The sequence below is a fragment of the Pituophis catenifer genome, unplaced genomic scaffold (assembly GCF_029215685.1).
Source record: "Pituophis catenifer annectens isolate HBS135680 unplaced genomic scaffold, rPitCat1.0.hap2 SCAF_13, whole genome shotgun sequence".
Taxonomy (NCBI): domain Eukaryota; kingdom Metazoa; phylum Chordata; class Lepidosauria; order Squamata; family Colubridae; genus Pituophis; species Pituophis catenifer.
This window is the reverse complement of record NW_027256893.1, coordinates 25,974,409-25,991,882: the sequence shown is the minus strand read 5'-3', so window position 1 is coordinate 25,991,882 and position 17,474 is coordinate 25,974,409. Positions and strand designations below refer to the sequence as shown.

Sequence of the window (17,474 nt, the reverse complement as noted above, 5' to 3'; positions counted from 1 at the left end):
GGCGAGCGCCATGCGGGCGGCCCAGGAACGCGGCCAGGGCCGCCTCCCGCCCAAGAAGCGAGAGCTGCCGCCGTCCGCCAGCGGGGGCGACGGCGACGAGCCGGCCAGGTTGGCCGAGCGCGATCCGGCGGGGGAGGCCTTGTCGGAGCGGCCTCAGGCAGCGGCGGGCAGACCGAGCCGCGCGCCTTCGCGTTACACCGAGCCCGGGGACGGCGACCACCCCGGCAACGGCGACCACCCCAGGGAAACTCTGGGCAGCTTGACCGTGGACCAGTACGGCTTGTACAAGGTGGCCGCGCCCCCGACCACCTTCGCCCCCGTGGTGAACGTGAGCCCGCTGCCTGCTGCTTACGGCCTGACCTCGCAGCTGCTGCACCACCAACAGCAGCAGCAGCAGCATCCCTCAGTCCCCTATCCACCCATCCATTACACGCAGCTCCCTGCCAGCCCTTTGCAGTTTGTGGGGTCACATTACTCACTGCCCTATAGTGTGCCTCATAGCTTCCTCCCCAGCCACTTGCTGTCTCCTTCAGCTGGTCTCACCACCTCTCATGTCCCTCACTTTGTGCCCTATGCACCAAATCTCCTGGCCAGTGAGTCCTGTCCTACACAGGCGACCCACACTTTTGGCAAACCTTCTGCCTCTGTTTCACCCTCTGGCCCTTTGCAGCCTCATATCGGAGGCCACCTTCTGGACGTTTCGCACGGTCAGATTCCAATTTATTACCAGATGTCCCGTGTGCCAGCAGGTTACTCGACATTTGAGGCTGCCATTGGTCTGAACTCAGACCAATCTTTGCAGGAGAAGCAGCTTGATCTCAAAAGATTCACAATGAATGGGCCACAAAGGTCTGCTGTGGGGGCAAAGGAGAGTGAACCTGAAGGGCAGTGGCCAAGGACTGTTGAAGAGTACAGTGGAAGTACTCCAGTCTTGAGAATGGAGGTATCAGTGCCATCTCAGCCAAGTACCCCAGACCTAGAAGTGCAGAGGGTAGTGGGAGTTCTCTCGGAATATCCTATTTGTTCTGCTCAGCAGAAGGATAACTTCAGCCCCCTTAACCTGTCTCATCGTAATGCTGCAGAGAAGAAAGAGGAGTCAGGGAGAAACGCGGTACAAGTTACTGCTGAGAAGAGCCATTTGCAAAGACTCTCTGCGAAGTCTCCCGAGAAGCAACTCTGCTCTAGGCAAACTCTCAAAAGGTTGACTCTGGTCAATGGCAAACTAGTCTTAGGACCCCTTCAGCCTACAGTTCAGGAAGGCCTGGAAAGAGTGAGCCCTGATGTACCACCCCAAGAGATGCAGCCAGAAGCAGCTTTTGCCCACTCCCAGGGCCACCTGCCCTCCCACTTCATGAAAGGAGCTATTATTCAGTTGGCTACTGGAGAGCTCAAGCGAGTCGAGGATCTTCAAACCCAAGACTTTGTGCGCAGTGCAGAGGTGAGTGGCGGCCTCAAGATCGATTCCAGCACAGTGGTGGACATTCAGGAAAGCCCCTGGCAGGGCTTTGTAATGCTACATTTTGTAGTTGGAGAACAGCAGAGCAAAGTGACCATTGATGTCCCCCCTGAGCACCCTTTCTTTGTGTATGGTCAAGGCTGGTCATCATGCAGCCCAGAGAGGACTGCTCGGCTTTTCTCCCTCCCTTGTCATAAGCTTCAGGTGGGAGATGTTTGTATTTCCATCAGTTTACAAAGCCTGAATGGGAAGTTGGTTCCACAAAGTAGTTCTCAGGGCACTATCCAAGAGAAGCCTGAGCAAAGTGGACTAATCCTTCGGGAGTCACAAGATCAAGTGAGGGAGAAGATTCCATTACAGAGAAGAGTAGGAGTGTTAGGCTTATCCCAGGAACCCCCCTATCTGGAACCCATTTCTGTATATGGCTGGGCAGGTCCCAGTTTTCAAAAATTAGTGGAGGAGCCTCGTTTATCCCTGCTTCGCCCGTCATTTATTCCCCAGGAAGTCAAGTTGTCCATAGAGGGTCGTTCAAATGCAGGGAAGTGAATTCTGATGGTGGGTGTACCAGTGCCATGCTGGATAGTCTGGCCACTAATCAGTTTCTCTTGACAACCAAGAGATGTCCAGCTCCTCCAGCTGTGTGCCTAAACCATTCTACCGGCAGAACTTCTTCCCATCTTCCCCTGCTTTCTGCAAGGTGAGATGAAGAGAGGGATCACCAGGTCCCTTAAGACGCAAGCACTTTAATTGGACACTTGCTCATAGGTAGCAAGATGCTTTCAGCAAGAGAGAGAGAGAGTCAGTCACTGGGGGGGCTAAGGGAATTGTCCAGTCTTCTGCTCAGGTCTTGGTCAAGATATTTTGACTAATTGGTCTGGGCAGTGCAGTAGTCCAATTTGGGAGTCTCCGCATCTCCTCAGGGAGATATTTGTATATCTTATTGTATTGAGAAGAAGCATCTAGCAATCCCGTTCAGCAAATCTGCTACCCAGTGCATAGTTTTGTAACTTGCCACGTAGAGCTATGGCCTTTTTTTTAATAGGGGAAGTAGATAGAAGCAGAACAAGGATTTGTGCTTATTGGCAGACCCCTTAGTTTGCTGACTTCTGCTATAACATCCCTGCCTAACGAATACTGTTCTTCCATGAAAGCTGCATTCCGTTTCTGCTTTGGCTGCCAGTACTTTCTCAAACATCCATTGCTGAGCCAGTGTTCAACTGTATAGCTGTTGCTTTTGCAGGCATACAAAGGCTATAGTTGAGGAAAGTGCCCTTTATCAATTGCCGACTTCAACAGAGACTAAAAAGGGGTAGTAGACATCATAAGACTTGTATTTTAGCAAATAGTAAGTAAAAATTGCAAGTGGCTGACAGTTTTAAGTCTGTTGCACTGAAAATGATGCAGAATTGCTTCATTTCATGGTGCCATGCTGAGCATCTTCCTGTCTTGTTACTGTGCTCTTAGCTCTAGCCAGAGGTTTACTACGTTGCCTAGTTTGGTGTAATGACAAAATCTCCCTCCAAAACAGCTGTTACAACCACTACTACTAATAATAATTCTAAATGGATACCTTGGCTTATTTCTCATGGATGTTCTCTGATCCAGTGTGGCTTCAATTCCACTGCTTGGCAATTCTGCTAGGTCAGAGTGCTGAGTTTCTACATCAGCCCATCCCTAACTCTAGATGAAAGGTGACCTTGCTTTCTCTGCCGGGTTCTTTGCTGTTTTGTCCCAAAGGTCCTGGCACTTTGCACTATTCCTAGCCACCTTTTGTCCAACATATCTGCCTTTCTTAACTTCCTCTCAGGGTCCCCTGAACTTCCTTCGTGTGCCTCCTGACTAATCTCTGCGCTCCTCTGTCTGATGCCAGATAAAGGGGCAGTAATTTCATGGCTGCAAACAAGTTTAATCCTTTCTCTCAAAATGGGTAGCTGTCTCCAGGTTGCAATGCAAGTTGTCCATAGTTGTTGAAACTTAGCCCCTCAATTTTGGACAGCTCAGCCATGTGGGTCCAAAGTTTTGTTTGTGTCTATATGGCAGACTGCTCACCCTCCTGTTTTCAGAGGCATGTCTCCGAGTTGACAAGACAGTTACAAGTTGCAGGCATGTGTTTAGTCATTGCTCTGTGAAGCCCACAGAGACTTGAGAGAGCCAGCTACTTAGAGCAATAAGCTATTTCTCTCATGTGACACTACAGAAAGTTGTGCCCAATTCTAGCAATTGCAGGGGTGGCTTCCTAATACCCAATACTGTGGGATTGGCATCTTCCTGGCTGTCCTGTTGCCCATGAACCCTAAGAACAATTCATCTCTGAGACGGCATTTGTCAGATGCCCTTTCTTCTTGGAAACTGCTTCAGTTGCCCCTTTCTTCAAGGGCACCTTAGCCTCAAAGGAGAGCTCCCTGAAGGGCTCATGAAAGGGAAAGCCTTTTGCTATCAATCATGATGGGGCCAGGGCAGGCCCAAAAGAAACTTCTCTGATGGTCCCTCTTCCTCCCCGGGTCCTTTTCCATAGATAGCACCTTAGCTGACGAGGACTGGATGCTGGATGTCACCAGAGTTGTACATGTTGCAGCCCTACAACCAATCATTATTTTTACTCTCTAGCCAGCAATATACTGGCAAACGCCTTAGGACTAGCCAAACCCCCAACTGCTTTTCTCCTCCCTGATCTTTAATGCCACATTACAGTCTAAGGAGGATAATCTATTTTATTGTGCTTTTTTTGTATCTGTTTTAAATAAATCCACATGTACTGTATATATGTATTTGGGGTGAGAGCCTTTTTCCTGTTTTTATGATTTAATATTGCTGTAAACGCAGGCTTTATTTTTATTAAGCTCTTCAAATTTGCTCCATTTAACTTGGCTATAAATGGCATACACACACACACACACATATATGCATGTGCACTCATATACACACATGTATGTACCTAATTATATGCCAATAGTTTTTCTTGCTATCTCTGTTGTTTACTTTGTGGAGCAAATTCTACCCAGAAGGTAAGGACTGGAACGCCAACTATAACTCAGCATCATTTTGACAATTTAACGTGACTGTTAGTAATATTTGCAGTAGATTCATTCATGGAGTACAGGGTGCTGCACAGGGTCAGATCATGAACTTTCCTTCCCTAATTTTTCATTGTTTCCCCCATATTGGTAATAACAGCTGGTCTTCAAATGTGACATGGATGCCAAAGACATTCACTGGTTATTGCTGTCTTCTGATTATACAATCTGTGTTCAGTGTGAAAAAGGAAGATTGGTGCCGATACGGTCAAAATGGACAGAAGCAGCTCATCAAAACCTATGCAGTTCTCTAAGCTTGCTTTTCTGTTAGCAAGTAATATGTTCTGACAGCACTTAGGATTGTCCCCAAACAACAGAGTTTTTAAACAACATTCTTAAAAGTTTGCATATTTCTGTGACGGCCTAATAAAGACATTGCTGTAAGATGGATTTGGGGATTTTTCTTATAGCCAGCAAAGCTCACTTGTTTTAAAAGACTGTCAGAGATTGAAGTTGGTTCATGACGTTTGGATTTTTTAGACTGTAGCTAAAAGAAAAACCAAAAGGCTTAAAATCCCAGATTGTTGACTATCTAGTCATATTTTAGGAGAATATATGCTTACTATTCATATATCCACCCTTTTCAAGGAGAACATGAGGTATTGTTTTGAAGACCTTAGTGCCCAGAAGCCAGAGGAACGGTGTAATGAAGTCAAAGTTGTTAAGTGGAAATTGCCAAGGGAATCTGAACCTGAGAGAGTTCATGAAAGAATATGAGAGATTTGTATGAAGAGATTAGTAATATCACATCTGTGAAAATGGTGAAGATGAAACAGACATGTAAAAACAATGTTTTCCAAAAGATCTCTTACCTCAAAGTTTCAACCTCAAATTGGTTTGCTTAAAGATGCAGTTGACAGAAAAGTAATAATTCAAAGACTATCAAGCAAAAGTGAAAGGAAATTCTATTTGGTAAGGATAATTACCATCTGAGAAGATATCTATTTACAAGAACCTCTAGTACTAAAGTACTAAATTACTAGGGATTAGACAATTTAAATTGGGAGCAATTAGTAAAGATTTTAATTAAACTATAGCAAATTTGGAGAATGCTACAGTGAACACCAGGCTGGATGAGTTCATTCTACATACCAAAGATAAAGGCAGTGCAAACTGTTGCACAGTATTCTTAATTTTACATTTAACAAAATAATTAGGATTATCTAACACTGATTAGAATGGAGAGGGGAATGTCAGATGTTCAAGTTTACACTAGAAAAGGCAGAGGAACAAGACATTGTCAATCCATATTGAATAATTGAGGAATCAATATCAAAAAGAAATCAGGGTGTGCTTCATTGATTATAGGGAGGCCTTTGGCTATGTTAAACAAGTGTGTTTAGGAAAATGGCAATCCCAGAACATCTTAGTCTTCACAGGAAATTTATAGTCAGGAAGCCACATTCCTGATAGAACGTGAAGAGAGACTGGCTACATGTCAAGGAGACAGATAAGGTTGTATACTCTTCCCTAATTCAACCTATATGCTTGGATATTTATTGAAGGTCAGATTGGAAGATGTTTTAAAACTGGAGGAAGAAACACCAAGCATCTGCTTCATTAATATTACTCCAATAACTGAAAAAGGAAATGTTCTGCAACTCTATAATCAAAGTCAATTGGCTTAAATAAGACAATCTAGTAATAGGAATAGAAGCCAGCCTTAGAACTGCCAGTGAAGATCCTGAGGCGTCATGGATTACTTGTGCCTTTCAGAATTGACTGTCAATAAAGGAACTAGCATCAAAAAAAATAAGCTGGAGTGTAGCACTTGGCACGCAGCAATGAAGTCTTTGGAAAAAAATGTTCCACTGTCATGTATCAAAATTAAAAACTGGTTGGATGATTTTGGGCCAGTCGCTCTCTTGACCCAACCCACAGGATTGTGAGGAAAATAGGAATATTAAGTATGCTCGTTGCCTTGAGTTGCCTCTGTTTTGCAAGGGTGGGATTAAAAAAAAATCTATACAGGTAGTGTTTTTTCCTGTAATGCTATAGATGTGAAAGATGGAGCAGACTACAAAGACTACTGGTGGTGTGCAGCCAAAAGGAGAGATGTAATCGAGCCTCCCAAGAGCTATCGGCTTCCCCCCTCAGACTAATGCAACCAGCACACAAGACCAGAAGCATGGAACACATATAGGCAATTTATTTTCTCCTCCCTGCAACCCACCATTTCCATTGTGACCTGTAGCACCCATAGAGCAGAAGCAATTTGCTGGCCACATTCCAGGTCCAAAAAGCTCATAGGGTAATAATTCAAGGCAGCGTGCTGGGGCTTGGCTCCTCAAAGGACATTTTGCTGAGCAACTGGCTGTCCAATTCCATGCCTCCCCCAGGGAGCGGGAAGAAGTTCATCTCAGCAGCCAGTGCTGCCATTGCCGAGGGGTCCTGGCCAAATTGAGCACGCAGCATCATGTCCATTTTTTCTAGCCGCCGCTTGAGTCGCTTTGCTTCGCGTTCTCGGATGAGGCGAGCCTGCCGCTTCTCAGGGGTTTCATTGGCACGTTTGAGACGCATGGCTTCGCGATCCCTCTGCAGGCGTCGTGCTCGCTGTTCATCTGTCTCCTGCATCCGTTGCAGGCGCTTAGCCTCCCTGTCCCGCATGCGCCTCACTTCTCGCTCCTCTGGTGTTTCATTGTCCCGACGGCTTTTCTTGGCTGTACGTTCTCGTTCTAGACGTTGCAGTCTTGCTTCTAGAGGTTCGTTCTGTCGCCGTAAGGCCCACTTGCGCACCCCTGGGGCTTGAGCTTCCAAAAGTTTGCGGTAAGCCACACAGCTGTTGCACACGAGGAGAAGGCCAGCAGGATACACAGCAGGTCCGAGAGCAGCAGCTTTCTCTTCGGTGCTAGAAGAACCCTCTTGGGGAGGAGCAGACAGGCAATCTCCAGACAGCACCTCCGGCACCTTCTCACTACAAAAGAGAAAGAATCAGCGAAGGCAAGAAGAACGCTCGAGTCAGCCTGCGTGTCTTCTGGGGAAAAACTCTGAGGGAAGCCAAAAGATCTCTGGGCCAAGCTGCTTTTCCACCTTCCAAGGCTCCACTAGGATATCTTATAGCAACCTGGGTCACACTGGCCAAGAACCACCAAAATAAGACTTCCGACTTCCTTTTGCCGCAGTTTCTCACCTGTTGAAAGTGGCGTGGCTGGTGAAATGCGCCCCGCATACTGCACAGTTGGACAGCTGATCCTCAGAGTGGATGAGGAGGTGCCTACCCAGCGACCCTGGGGAGCTGAGTGCTCGGCTGCAGACAGGACACAGGTAGCTCTTGGCACTGACTGCAGCCGCTGTGTGCTGCAAACGAGGCCAGGCTGTGAGGTAAAGGCTCAACTGCCCTGTTCCTACAAGGGCAGGCTGAAGCCAAGCCTTGGAAGAAATCCCTCTTCCTTGGGACTGAAGGAGAGACACCCACAAGGCGTTCCCTAAGATGGCTGGTGAAATAGCACCCCACAAACACTACATCTTTCCCAACCAGGATGAGAAAGCCTGGAGAGAGGGTGGGGCAGTCAGTTGGCAGAACGGCCTCAGGCACCCCTCCAGATAGATACCTGGTACACGTGAGTCACAAGCTGTTCCCTGCTGCCACATTCTAGCTGACAAAGAGGACAGCGGGAGAGTCCCATCAAGGCATCTGGGTTAGTGCTGAATCCCATCTATAAGAGAGAGAAGGTTGATGGAAAAAACAGGCAGGATCATGGTGGCTCTTCAAATAAGCATAACATGCAGTTCTGCTGCTGGTCTACGCAGGAAAGTCAGGCCATTGTAAGAAAAGACACTTAATCTGTGGTCTGTCTCGTAGTGATCAACTGCACATTCTCGAGCGGCATCCGCTCACAAGTAAGCTTTGAAAGCCAGGGTGTTCTTTTTCCCAACCTCATTTGATGGGTTTTTCTATCTGGCTCTAGCAAGTTAAAAGAGTTGGAAGGGACCTTATAGGTTATCTAGTCCAATACCCCCCACGCCCACTCAAGCAGGAGACCCTACACCATTTCTGACAAATGGCAGTCCAATCTTTTTTTGAAAGTCTCAAGTGATGAAGCTCCCACAACTTCCGAAGGCAAGCTGTTCCATTGGTTGATTGTTCTGTCAGAAAATTCCTCCTCATTTCTAGGTTGAATCTCTCCTTGGTCAGTTTCCATCTATTATTCCTTGTCTGGCCTTCAGGTGCTTTGGAAAACGGCTTGACCCCCTCCTCTCTGTGGCAGCCCCTCAAGTATTGGAAGACGGCTATCATGTCTCCCCTGGTCCTTCTCTTCACTAGACTAGCCATGCCCAGTTCCTGTAACCGTTCTTCATATGTTTTAGCCTCCAGTCCCCTTATCATCCTGGTTGCTGTCCTCTGCACTTTTTCTAGAGTCAACATCTTTTTTATAGTGTGGTGACCAAAACTGGATGCAGTACTCTAGGTGTGGTCTTACTAGGGCTTTATAGTGGTAGTAATACCTCTCTTGATCTTGATTGTATCCCTCTGTTAATGCAATTTAGGATTGCATTGGCTTTTTTAGCTACCGCTGCACACTGCTGGCTGATATTTAGCTGATTGTCTACTAAGACTCCAAGATACCTCTCACAGTCACTGCTATTAAGCCTGATTTCCCCCAGTTGCACTAATAGTTTAAGGCAGACTTCATATTTTTGTAGCCTAGCCAAACATCCCAAAACTAAACTATGCAGCCTATGGTACTAAGAAGATGGAACATCAAAGCTGCACCATCAAAAGACTTGGATGGCCAGTATTTCCCCACAACCTGGAGGAACACTTGCCTCTTGGGCTTGGATCCCGGGGTTGCCCTCCCCAGGCTGCTCCGCCGACCCCTGCTCCTTTTTCACTGCAGCCCCCCTTGTTCCGTCCTCCTCAGAAGCCGGAGAAGAGGCCTCGTCCTGGGTGGTCTCCTCCTCGCTCTCACCTGCAACGCAAGCCGTGGCTCAGAAGGGAGGGCGGGCCGGCAGAGCACAGCCCCCCTCCCGACCAACCCTACGCGCGTCCCTCCCCCCAACAGCGGAGGCAACTCACTGCTGCTGGAGGCTCTCCCCGGCGGGGGCGACGGCGGCTCCTGCCCCTCGACGGCAGGCTTGACGCCCAGCAGCCCCGGGAGGCTCTTCCTCATGGCGGCCCGCCGCTTGTGCTCTTCCAGCCCGGCCAAGACCTTCTCCCCTACGGACAAAAGCGCCAGGGCGCGTCACCCGGACCGCCCTCCTAGCCCGGAGGCTCCGCGGCCCCCGGGAAGCGGACGCGGAGGGGCTGCCCGGCCGTCCCCGCCCGCCAGCCCCGCCACGGGCGCTGCTCCGGCTCGGAAGGCGGGCGCTTGGCCGGGCCGGGCCCCCTCCCCGCAGCCCCGCCCGTTACTCACAGCGCACTTTATTGGGGGTGGCCTGTTTCCGGCGGGACATGGCTTCCCCCCCCCGCGGGGGCGCCCCTGCGGAGAGAAGAGCCCCGCGTCACGCCGCGCCGCTCGGGGCCGCCGCCCGCCCCGCTCGGGACCCCGCCGCGGCTCGGCCCTCACCTGGCGGCGGCCGCCGCCGCCGCCGCCCTCCGTCGCCGAGCTGGGCTCGCGGCGTGGCAGCAGCGGCGGACAAAGAGCCGCCCGGCGGGGCGCCAGCAGAAGATGGCGGCGCGGCGGCGGGAGCGCTCGGCTCGTGCACGGGGACCCGCCGTCCGTCGGGCGCGCGCCGCGCTGGATCCTGCCTCCGCCGGCAGGACGCGGCTTCGGGCCGTTGGCAGCGCAGCCGCCGCCAGGTGCACGGGCAGGACGCGGGGAGACCGGCGCGATGCAGGGAGACGGAGGGAGTCGCTGCCTCTCCCCGGCGGCGCTCGAGCGCCTCCGGCAGCCACCCCCGCTGCTGCATCTACTGGAGGGCGCCGGCCCAGCACAGCGCCCCAGGCGGGGCAGGTGTGAAGGCGTCCCCGCCACCGGAACCCCGCATCCGGAGGCGAGGGAGCCGCCGGGGCACTGAGGACGGTGACGCAGAGCTCCCGCGTTCCTGCTTCCGTTCCCCTGCAGGAGGCGCCTTCCGCCCGGAACCTGCTCCTTCGGCTGCTTCCGGCGTCCGGCTGCGTACTTCCGTGCTGTGTCCCTGTCGGAGGTGAGACGTCTCTCCCTGCGCCGTCGGCGAAGCCCGTCTTGTCCCGGTCGGTTCCCTCTGGAGAGCCCCGGCGGGGAGGGGAGCCAGCCCAGGGCCCCGAGGAGTTCGCGGCGGGTGGCGCCTCTGCCCAAGCAGGCCGGAAGCGACCGGCGTCGCCTCTTCGGGTCCTTCCCGGAAACGGCGGCGCGGCGCAGGTCTCGGGCGCGGCTGACGGACGGTTTCTGTCTCGCCCTCCAGTTGCGGGACTGGCCGGGATGCTGGGCTCCGGATTCAAGGCTGAGCGCTTGCGCGTCAATCTCCGACTCGTCATCAATCGCCTGAAGTTGTTGGAGAAAAAGAAAAGTAAGCGGAGGCGAAGCGGGGGAAGGGCTGAAGCGGCCTCGCCCGCCCCTTCGGCGTCGCAGTATCTCCCTCCTCCCTGGAATGGCGTGACGCGCCTTGTGGCTCCCAACCAGGGAAAGGGCTCCTTGGCCCTGAAGGTGAAGCGGGGCTCTCGCCCAGGGGAATCCCAGCGCCAGGTCCTAGGGCAGTGATGGCTAACCTTTTTGCCATCGCGTGCCAAAAGCGGGGGGAATGTGGGGGGGGTCACACGTGCGCATGTCGACACCCATAATTCTATGCGCCCTGTCCCCCACACACATGTGCACGCGACCACCCCCATGCTCCCCCGTTTTTGGCACGTGATGGCACAGTGGGTCCGGTAGACCCGTTTTTCACTCTCCTCAGGCTCCAGAGCCTTTCTAGGAGCCTGGGGAGGGCAAAAACGACCTTCCCCACTCCCCTGGAGGCCCTCCGGAGGCTGGAAATGGCCTGTTTGCCAATTGGTGGACCCAGAAGGCCTGAAAATCAGCGGGCCGGAGCTGAGCTCGTGTGCCCACCGATATGGCTCCGTGTGCCACCTGTGGCACGCGTGCCATAGGTTCGCCATCACGGTCCTAGGGCCAGACTAATCCATGGCTTTCCTCTTCCCTGTTTTACAGCTGAGTTGGCCCAGAAAGCCAGGAAGGAAATTGCTGACTATCTTTCTGCTGGCAAGGATGAACGGGCTCGTATCCGTGTGGAGCACATTATTCGGGAGGATTATTTGGTGGAGGCCATGGAGATCTTGGAGTTGTATTGTGACCTGCTTTTAGCTCGCTTTGGCCTCATTCATTCAATGAAGTAAGGCCCGGGTAGCAGAAAGAAACTTCTGGGAGAGGAAAGGCAGTGTTCTGGCAACCTTTTCACACGAAGACCTGCTTTATGAGATATAAACTGTTTGGGACCTACATATCGCATAACTTTATGTTATTTCTGCAGGGAGCTGGACCCTGGCCTGGCAGAAGCAGTGTCTACCCTCATCTGGGCAGCTCCTCGACTACAGTCAGAAGTAGCTGAGTTGAAAATTGTGAGTAGTACCACTACATGAAAGGTTATTGCCCAATTTCCTGAAAGGTTCAAGACAGTTTGGAGGCATTAATTAACAAAACAGTTTGCTTTCTCTTAACTTTCCTTTGAAGTTAAAATAATATGACTCTTTCCAAATCCCTTGAGTTCCTCTAAGCTTAGGCCTTCTGACCAGGAAAGAGCCATAGTGTTTCTGTGCTTCACTTTAGGGCTAGCCAATGAGTTTTTAATTGTGCTATTTCTGTACTAGGTTGCTGATCAGCTATGTGCCAAATATAGCAAGGAATATGGCAAGCTATGCCGAAGCAACCAGATTGGAACAGTCAATGACAGGGTGAGAATGGGAAGAGCTTTGCTATTGATGATGAGATGACTGTATAAAGTATATCTCAAAACAAGTTTTACAGAGTAGGAATTTTGGTGATCCATACAAAGAAGCAATAACAAGTATCTTCTTTGAATTTTGTGGGTGATTCCTGCTTAGCTATGGAGGTAACAAATTGTTTTTCCTCCTCCCTGCCTTCTAGTTAATGCACAAACTGAATGTAGAAGCGCCTCCTAAAATCCTGGTGGAGAGGTACTTGATTGAGATTGCCAAGAACTACAATGTGCCCTATGAACCAGATTCGGTGGTCATGGTAAGTGGAAGTGCAGGAGGCTTCCTAACTTGTGTGATGTGAACGGTCTGCTTTTGGCTGCCAGTTGTGTGAAAAAGAGTGAAAAATTCAGTTTTCATGAATTAATTTCATGTTTGAAGCTTCATTTGAGTATTAGTAATCCACAAATGGAGTCTCAGTGAACAAATAGTGCCAAGGTTTGATTCTAGCTTCTTTAATTTTCACTGGCTACATAGCCAGTTGTGTGAGTAAAATCATGACTGCTTTGGAGTAGTCTTGTCCTAAAACAATCACAAAACCTGTGCTCAGCCCATCCCAATGAAGTTTTCACTATATACATTCATGTCTTGCTGAAAAGAAATTGCTTAAAATGACTTCAATCTGGAAAAGGTTCCAAACAATAGCTGAAGTACCATATGAGGACTCAAGCAATTTATGATTTGCTGATCCAGCCTTGAACTGGAGAAGACAATTTTTGTAAGAGTGGTTATCCTTCAAAAATTCCTCCCAAGATTACAACATAAAAGCCACACCCAAACAGTTTTTGGAGATCTGAATGCTGGTCAATAACCTCGTTTCTGGAAAAACACTCCCTGGACAGATGGGGCAGAACATCTGGTGGAATCCATACATTCCAATTAAATCTTACGGTTTAAGATTATTGTCAGGCTTGCCTCCGTTCAAAGCTCAAGAAAGAAAAACCCCAACTCCATGTTTGTAGAGAAAGGTACTTTTACTGAATATGAACTGAATGCAGCGAAAGAAAAGCAAAGTCTGAGGCAATAGGCACAAAAATTACATATTGAAAGCATCCCCCAAATCCCTCCTCCCACAGTTCCAAGGCAGATGTCCAATCCATATCTCCCCAAGGTGTCATGTGGGGTACTTCTTTAGGCGGCCCCATCTATCTGGTATGCCGGAGCGGTTGACCTTGGCAAGAATTTCAGGCCATTTTCTAAGTCATGTGGCAAGAATGATCCATAGAAATAAGTCTATAAGATGACAAATGAAAAGGAATGCACTTAATATTTTGGTGTGGCCAAATCAAAGCCACATCCGAACCCCATAGAAATATTGTGGCAGGATTAAAATTGGCAGTTCATGGTAGAAAAGCTCAGCTATTACTGTGTTGAAGCAATTCACCATAAAGGAATAAATAAAATCATTCAGAATTCCTACAGAGTGATGTGAGAAAGTGGTCACCTGTTAAGGAAGTGCTCGGTCCCACTAACTGCAGCTAAGGGTAAGGGAACCAATTACTGAGTCATGTGGACAGCTACTGTTTTGCAGTGGTATATCATATGTTGGATGATCTTAGGTAATGAATGAAACAAAACATGAGTTTTGCTCCTTATGAAACTCTTAACATTCAGTAGCAAAGATACACAAATGTTCAGAAAAACCCCAAAGAAGCGAACACTGTCACTGAGTTGTATTTCTTTTCATTTAATCAATTTGTATAGCCACTAATCTGAAAAAGTGACTGTACGCAAGCAGTATCTTTCCTTGTTGTGAGATTGGGCCATCTTGTTTCTCAGGCAGAGGCTCCTGCAGGTGTAGAAGCAGATCTGATTGATGTAGGATTTGTGGATGACATCAAGAAAGGTGGTGGTAACAGCGGTGGCTTCATGGCCCCACTACCTGGTCCTGAAAGAGTCTTGCCGATGCCATCTCCAGGTCCTCCTTTCTCCTACCCACATCCGAAGGGGATGGTAATTAACTAAACCTTGATTCATGCAGGGGCTCTGGAGGTGGGTAGTTTTGCTTTTATCTTGTTGCCAACATGTGAGTTTGCAGCAGCTTTTCTTTCTTGCTCAATGAACTGCATCTGCTTTCGCTAACGAACGTTCTGATTTCTGCAGGAGAGCTTCAATGGGCTACCCGTGGGTACCTACCAACCATTTACTGGCCTTCACCCTCCTCCGATTCCAGCAATTCCTCCAACATACGAATCTGTAAGTGTCACCCAAGAAAAATGTAGTCCTCTAAAATTGCATGAAATGAAAAACACATTTCACAGCTGACCCAAAAAAAAGTCATGTTCCACAAGTTCTACCAAATTTTCAGACTGGCTGCAGTTTGGCAGAAACTAAATTTAGAATCTGAGACAGGAGGACATAACCAGGGCATATTGTTCCTCTCCCCCCCTCCCCCCTTTTGCATAGCCATCTTCCCAGTGTTTATGTGGAACAGCTCACATCAGACAGTTGTATATATTCCTAGTGTCCTCTGCTGCTGCTATTTCTTCCTTTCTGCTGCTGAGATTTTGGGTTAAGGCTCTGGTCAAGCATTAGTTGGGAGATACCTTCTCTGCTTGTTTGGGTGCCATAGTTGCTTTTCAGAACTTTCCCTTTAATTTGCTACATTTACCTGCCTTCATGCTTTGCTCCCTTCCAATAGCGATGAAATATTTTCTGAGAGGGATTGTGCCTTTCTCCCCATTGCTTTTCTGTCCTACCCAGCAGCAGACCTTTGGGCTTTGATTCTTGAGGTGGAAAAAAATATGCTTCTGAAATCTCCCAGCCTGTACAAATAAACAAAGGTATTTAGTGTGCTGCATGCCAGGACCTTCTGCCAAATACACTTGTGCCTGTTTCAGGTAGATGATGGGAATACTGACAAGGAAGTGCCATCCTTACATGTGACTGGTAAGTCCAGAGATGGTCAGGGAGCACCAGCCGAGGCCTTTCTTGGCACTCTGGTAAGACACACTGAGCTGCTGCACTTGGCTTGGGGTGAAGTGACAGCAATTTGATTCCTCCAGAGCTGTAGAAGCTCACACCAGGCAGCAGAGCCCTGGGAGGCCTCAAAAGCATCAGCACTCTTGTTAAAGCCTTGGATACAAGAGAAAATAACAGCTTGCTACACCAGGCAGGCTGCTGGCATGTAGGAATGAGTCTTCTGTTGTCTGGGCATTGTTCCCGCTACTCCCTGTTAATCCGAGGAGCAGCAGCTCATTTTCTGCATTGTTTGGGCCTCCCAAGGCTTGTAATGTCTCTTCATCCACCCTCTGCTGCAGGTCCCCGGGTAACACCAGAAGCCAAGGGGCAGCCACCAATCCCCATGCCCCGTTCAGGTGATCGCTTTGTGTTGCCAGAGTTGCCGTCTGTGCCAGATACACTGCCTGCTGCTTCTGCTGGCACCAGCACATCTGCATCAGATGAGATTGACTTTGATGATCTGTCCCGGAGGTTTGAGGAGTTGAAGAAAAAAACCTAAGAGCTACATACCCTGTTGCTGCAATGGGTGCTCTTTCCTCGTTTCCTTGTCTTCCTCTTGGCCTTTCTTCTTGTTCTACTTATACTAAATTGTGCTGTCTTGGAGGGTCCTTTGGAGCCCCTTTCAGTGGGGGAAGCAAGAAAACCCCCCTATGCCTCAGTAGCCCTAGATAATCTCTTCTCTGGAGGGGGCCATGGATGTGATGTGACTAGCATTTCCTTTGGCTAGAAGACAGCACAGCTACTGCAGTAGGATGGCTCTAGACAACCTGATGGAACGGGCACACTGCTTGCCTTCTGGGCATATACCGTGGGAAGGGCTGCCTTAAAGCCTCTGCTTGCTTGATGCAGTTATGGCTTTTCTCTGGGAAAGGAGACCAAAGCCAATCTACCCTGAGGGCCCTGCTGATATGCATGAGGTGGGAAGAAGCGCCAGGTACATGCCATGAGGCAAACCAATTTTAGACCTGGCTCACAGAGATTGGAAAAGACTCCCTCAGCAGGGTCTGGCAGGCTGGATATGGGACCATCATTTGACATTTAGGTCTGCAGCCTCCAACTAGTCCATGTGGGACAAAGCCATAGATGGCAGCACCACATAGTGACATCTGCTGCTGTGATGCCCAGAGGAAAACTCTGCTTTCTCATGTAATGCCTCTGTATGTAATATGTTCACATGGCTTTTCTGGAACAGTTTAATGATTGATTCCTTCTCTGTTCTAAATAAAAAGTGTGATCTTCACTGAGTCTGTCTTGGAGAGTATAATCTGATGCAGGAGAACTGTCAAGAGGAGACCATGCTATTTTCCAGTGGTCCCTTTCAGCCTCTGGAACAAGCAGAAAAATGGTTGATCCTCATTGTTGTCCAGTTGTATTCTGTCATAACTGGTATGTAAGTTAAGGAAAGAATATGACTGCAAGAGATTACAGAGACTGAACTGGAGGCTGAAATGGTTAAGAAGCCTTTCGGGGGTTGCTTATTCCAGGTTATTGCGGTAAAGTAGAAAGATGTCAGAAAGGCTCTTTGTCGAAGGGAAAGATTTATTGTGCAAGGTTCAGAAGCGATAGCTCAAGCAAAGTCTGAACCTTGTGCAATAAATCTTTCCCTTCGATAAAGAGCTGGTGTGGTCTCTTTTCTGTAACAGTGGAACCAAATGGATTCCCCCTGCTGTTTGAGTGGGGAAAAGTATGGTATTCCCCAGATTGGTACAAACCAAGCTCATTTCCTGCACCAGGTGGCATTGTTCGATTTTTGGACTTTCTGTGCACAGAAGTTAACTTTCTGTGAGAGGCTATCTTTAAAAAATGGTAGAAATAGAATATCTGTTTGTCATGATATTTGGGACTCCTTTTTTTAGTCTTTCTGGTTATCCTATTCACATTAATGATGCTTTCTCAGATCCGTAGATGGGTGTGAAGTTTTAACTCAGAGGGTTGGGAGCTTATGGAGGTATTTCTTTTTACAAAGCTAGACTTTTCCTTAATTTGAACTCCTGAGTGTCTCAGAATGGCTGCAGGGCAAGAGCCTGACCATCTTTACCAGAGTTGTCATAGTATTCAGCAAAAGAAAAGGCAAGGGACATCAGCGGCTGTTGGTGTATTAAACTTGAGGGCAAGTTTTGAACCCGTAGCTTTG

General features: G+C 48.9%; 3 protein-coding genes across 5 annotated transcripts; 2 read left to right on the top strand and 1 right to left on the bottom strand.

The window, feature by feature from the left end:
• The first annotated feature begins 10 nt into the window (after window positions 1-10).
• On the top strand, window positions 11-4,251 carry ATXN1L (ataxin 1 like). Its single transcript, XM_070952780.1, has one exon. It carries the CDS (start codon window positions 11-13, stop codon window positions 2,000-2,002), a length of 1,992 nt encoding a protein of 663 aa, XP_070808881.1. The 3' UTR covers window positions 2,003-4,251.
• A 2,406-nt stretch (window positions 4,252-6,657) lies between these two features.
• Window positions 6,658-10,452, bottom strand: ZNF821 (zinc finger protein 821). Of its 2 annotated transcripts, XM_070953099.1 has the most exons (7): window positions 10,038-10,449; window positions 9,885-9,950; window positions 9,548-9,688; window positions 9,298-9,440; window positions 8,082-8,186; window positions 7,661-7,827; window positions 6,658-7,444 (listed from the first exon to the last, which is right to left on the bottom strand). In XM_070953099.1, exons 1-7 carry the CDS (start codon window positions 10,378-10,380, stop codon window positions 6,790-6,792), a joined length of 1,620 nt encoding a protein of 539 aa, XP_070809200.1. In that variant the 5' UTR covers window positions 10,381-10,449; the 3' UTR covers window positions 6,658-6,789. The 2 variants fall into 2 exon arrangements, with proteins under 2 accessions (XP_070809200.1, XP_070809201.1); XM_070953100.1 differs by lacking the exon at window positions 9,885-9,950 and having other exon boundaries at window positions 10,038-10,452.
• Window positions 10,453-10,580: 128 nt separating this feature from the next.
• Window positions 10,581-16,584, top strand: IST1 (IST1 factor associated with ESCRT-III). Of its 2 annotated transcripts, none has more exons than XM_070952957.1 (10): window positions 10,581-10,617; window positions 10,855-10,959; window positions 11,598-11,778; window positions 11,917-12,004; window positions 12,254-12,337; window positions 12,531-12,641; window positions 14,159-14,332; window positions 14,483-14,575; window positions 15,220-15,268; window positions 15,640-16,584. In XM_070952957.1, exons 2-10 carry the CDS (start codon window positions 10,872-10,874, stop codon window positions 15,837-15,839), a joined length of 1,068 nt encoding a protein of 355 aa, XP_070809058.1. In that variant the 5' UTR covers window positions 10,581-10,617; window positions 10,855-10,871; the 3' UTR covers window positions 15,840-16,584. The 2 variants fall into 2 exon arrangements, with proteins under 2 accessions (XP_070809058.1, XP_070809057.1); XM_070952956.1 differs by having other exon boundaries at window positions 10,599-10,663.
• The last annotated feature ends 890 nt before the right edge of the window (window positions 16,585-17,474 follow it).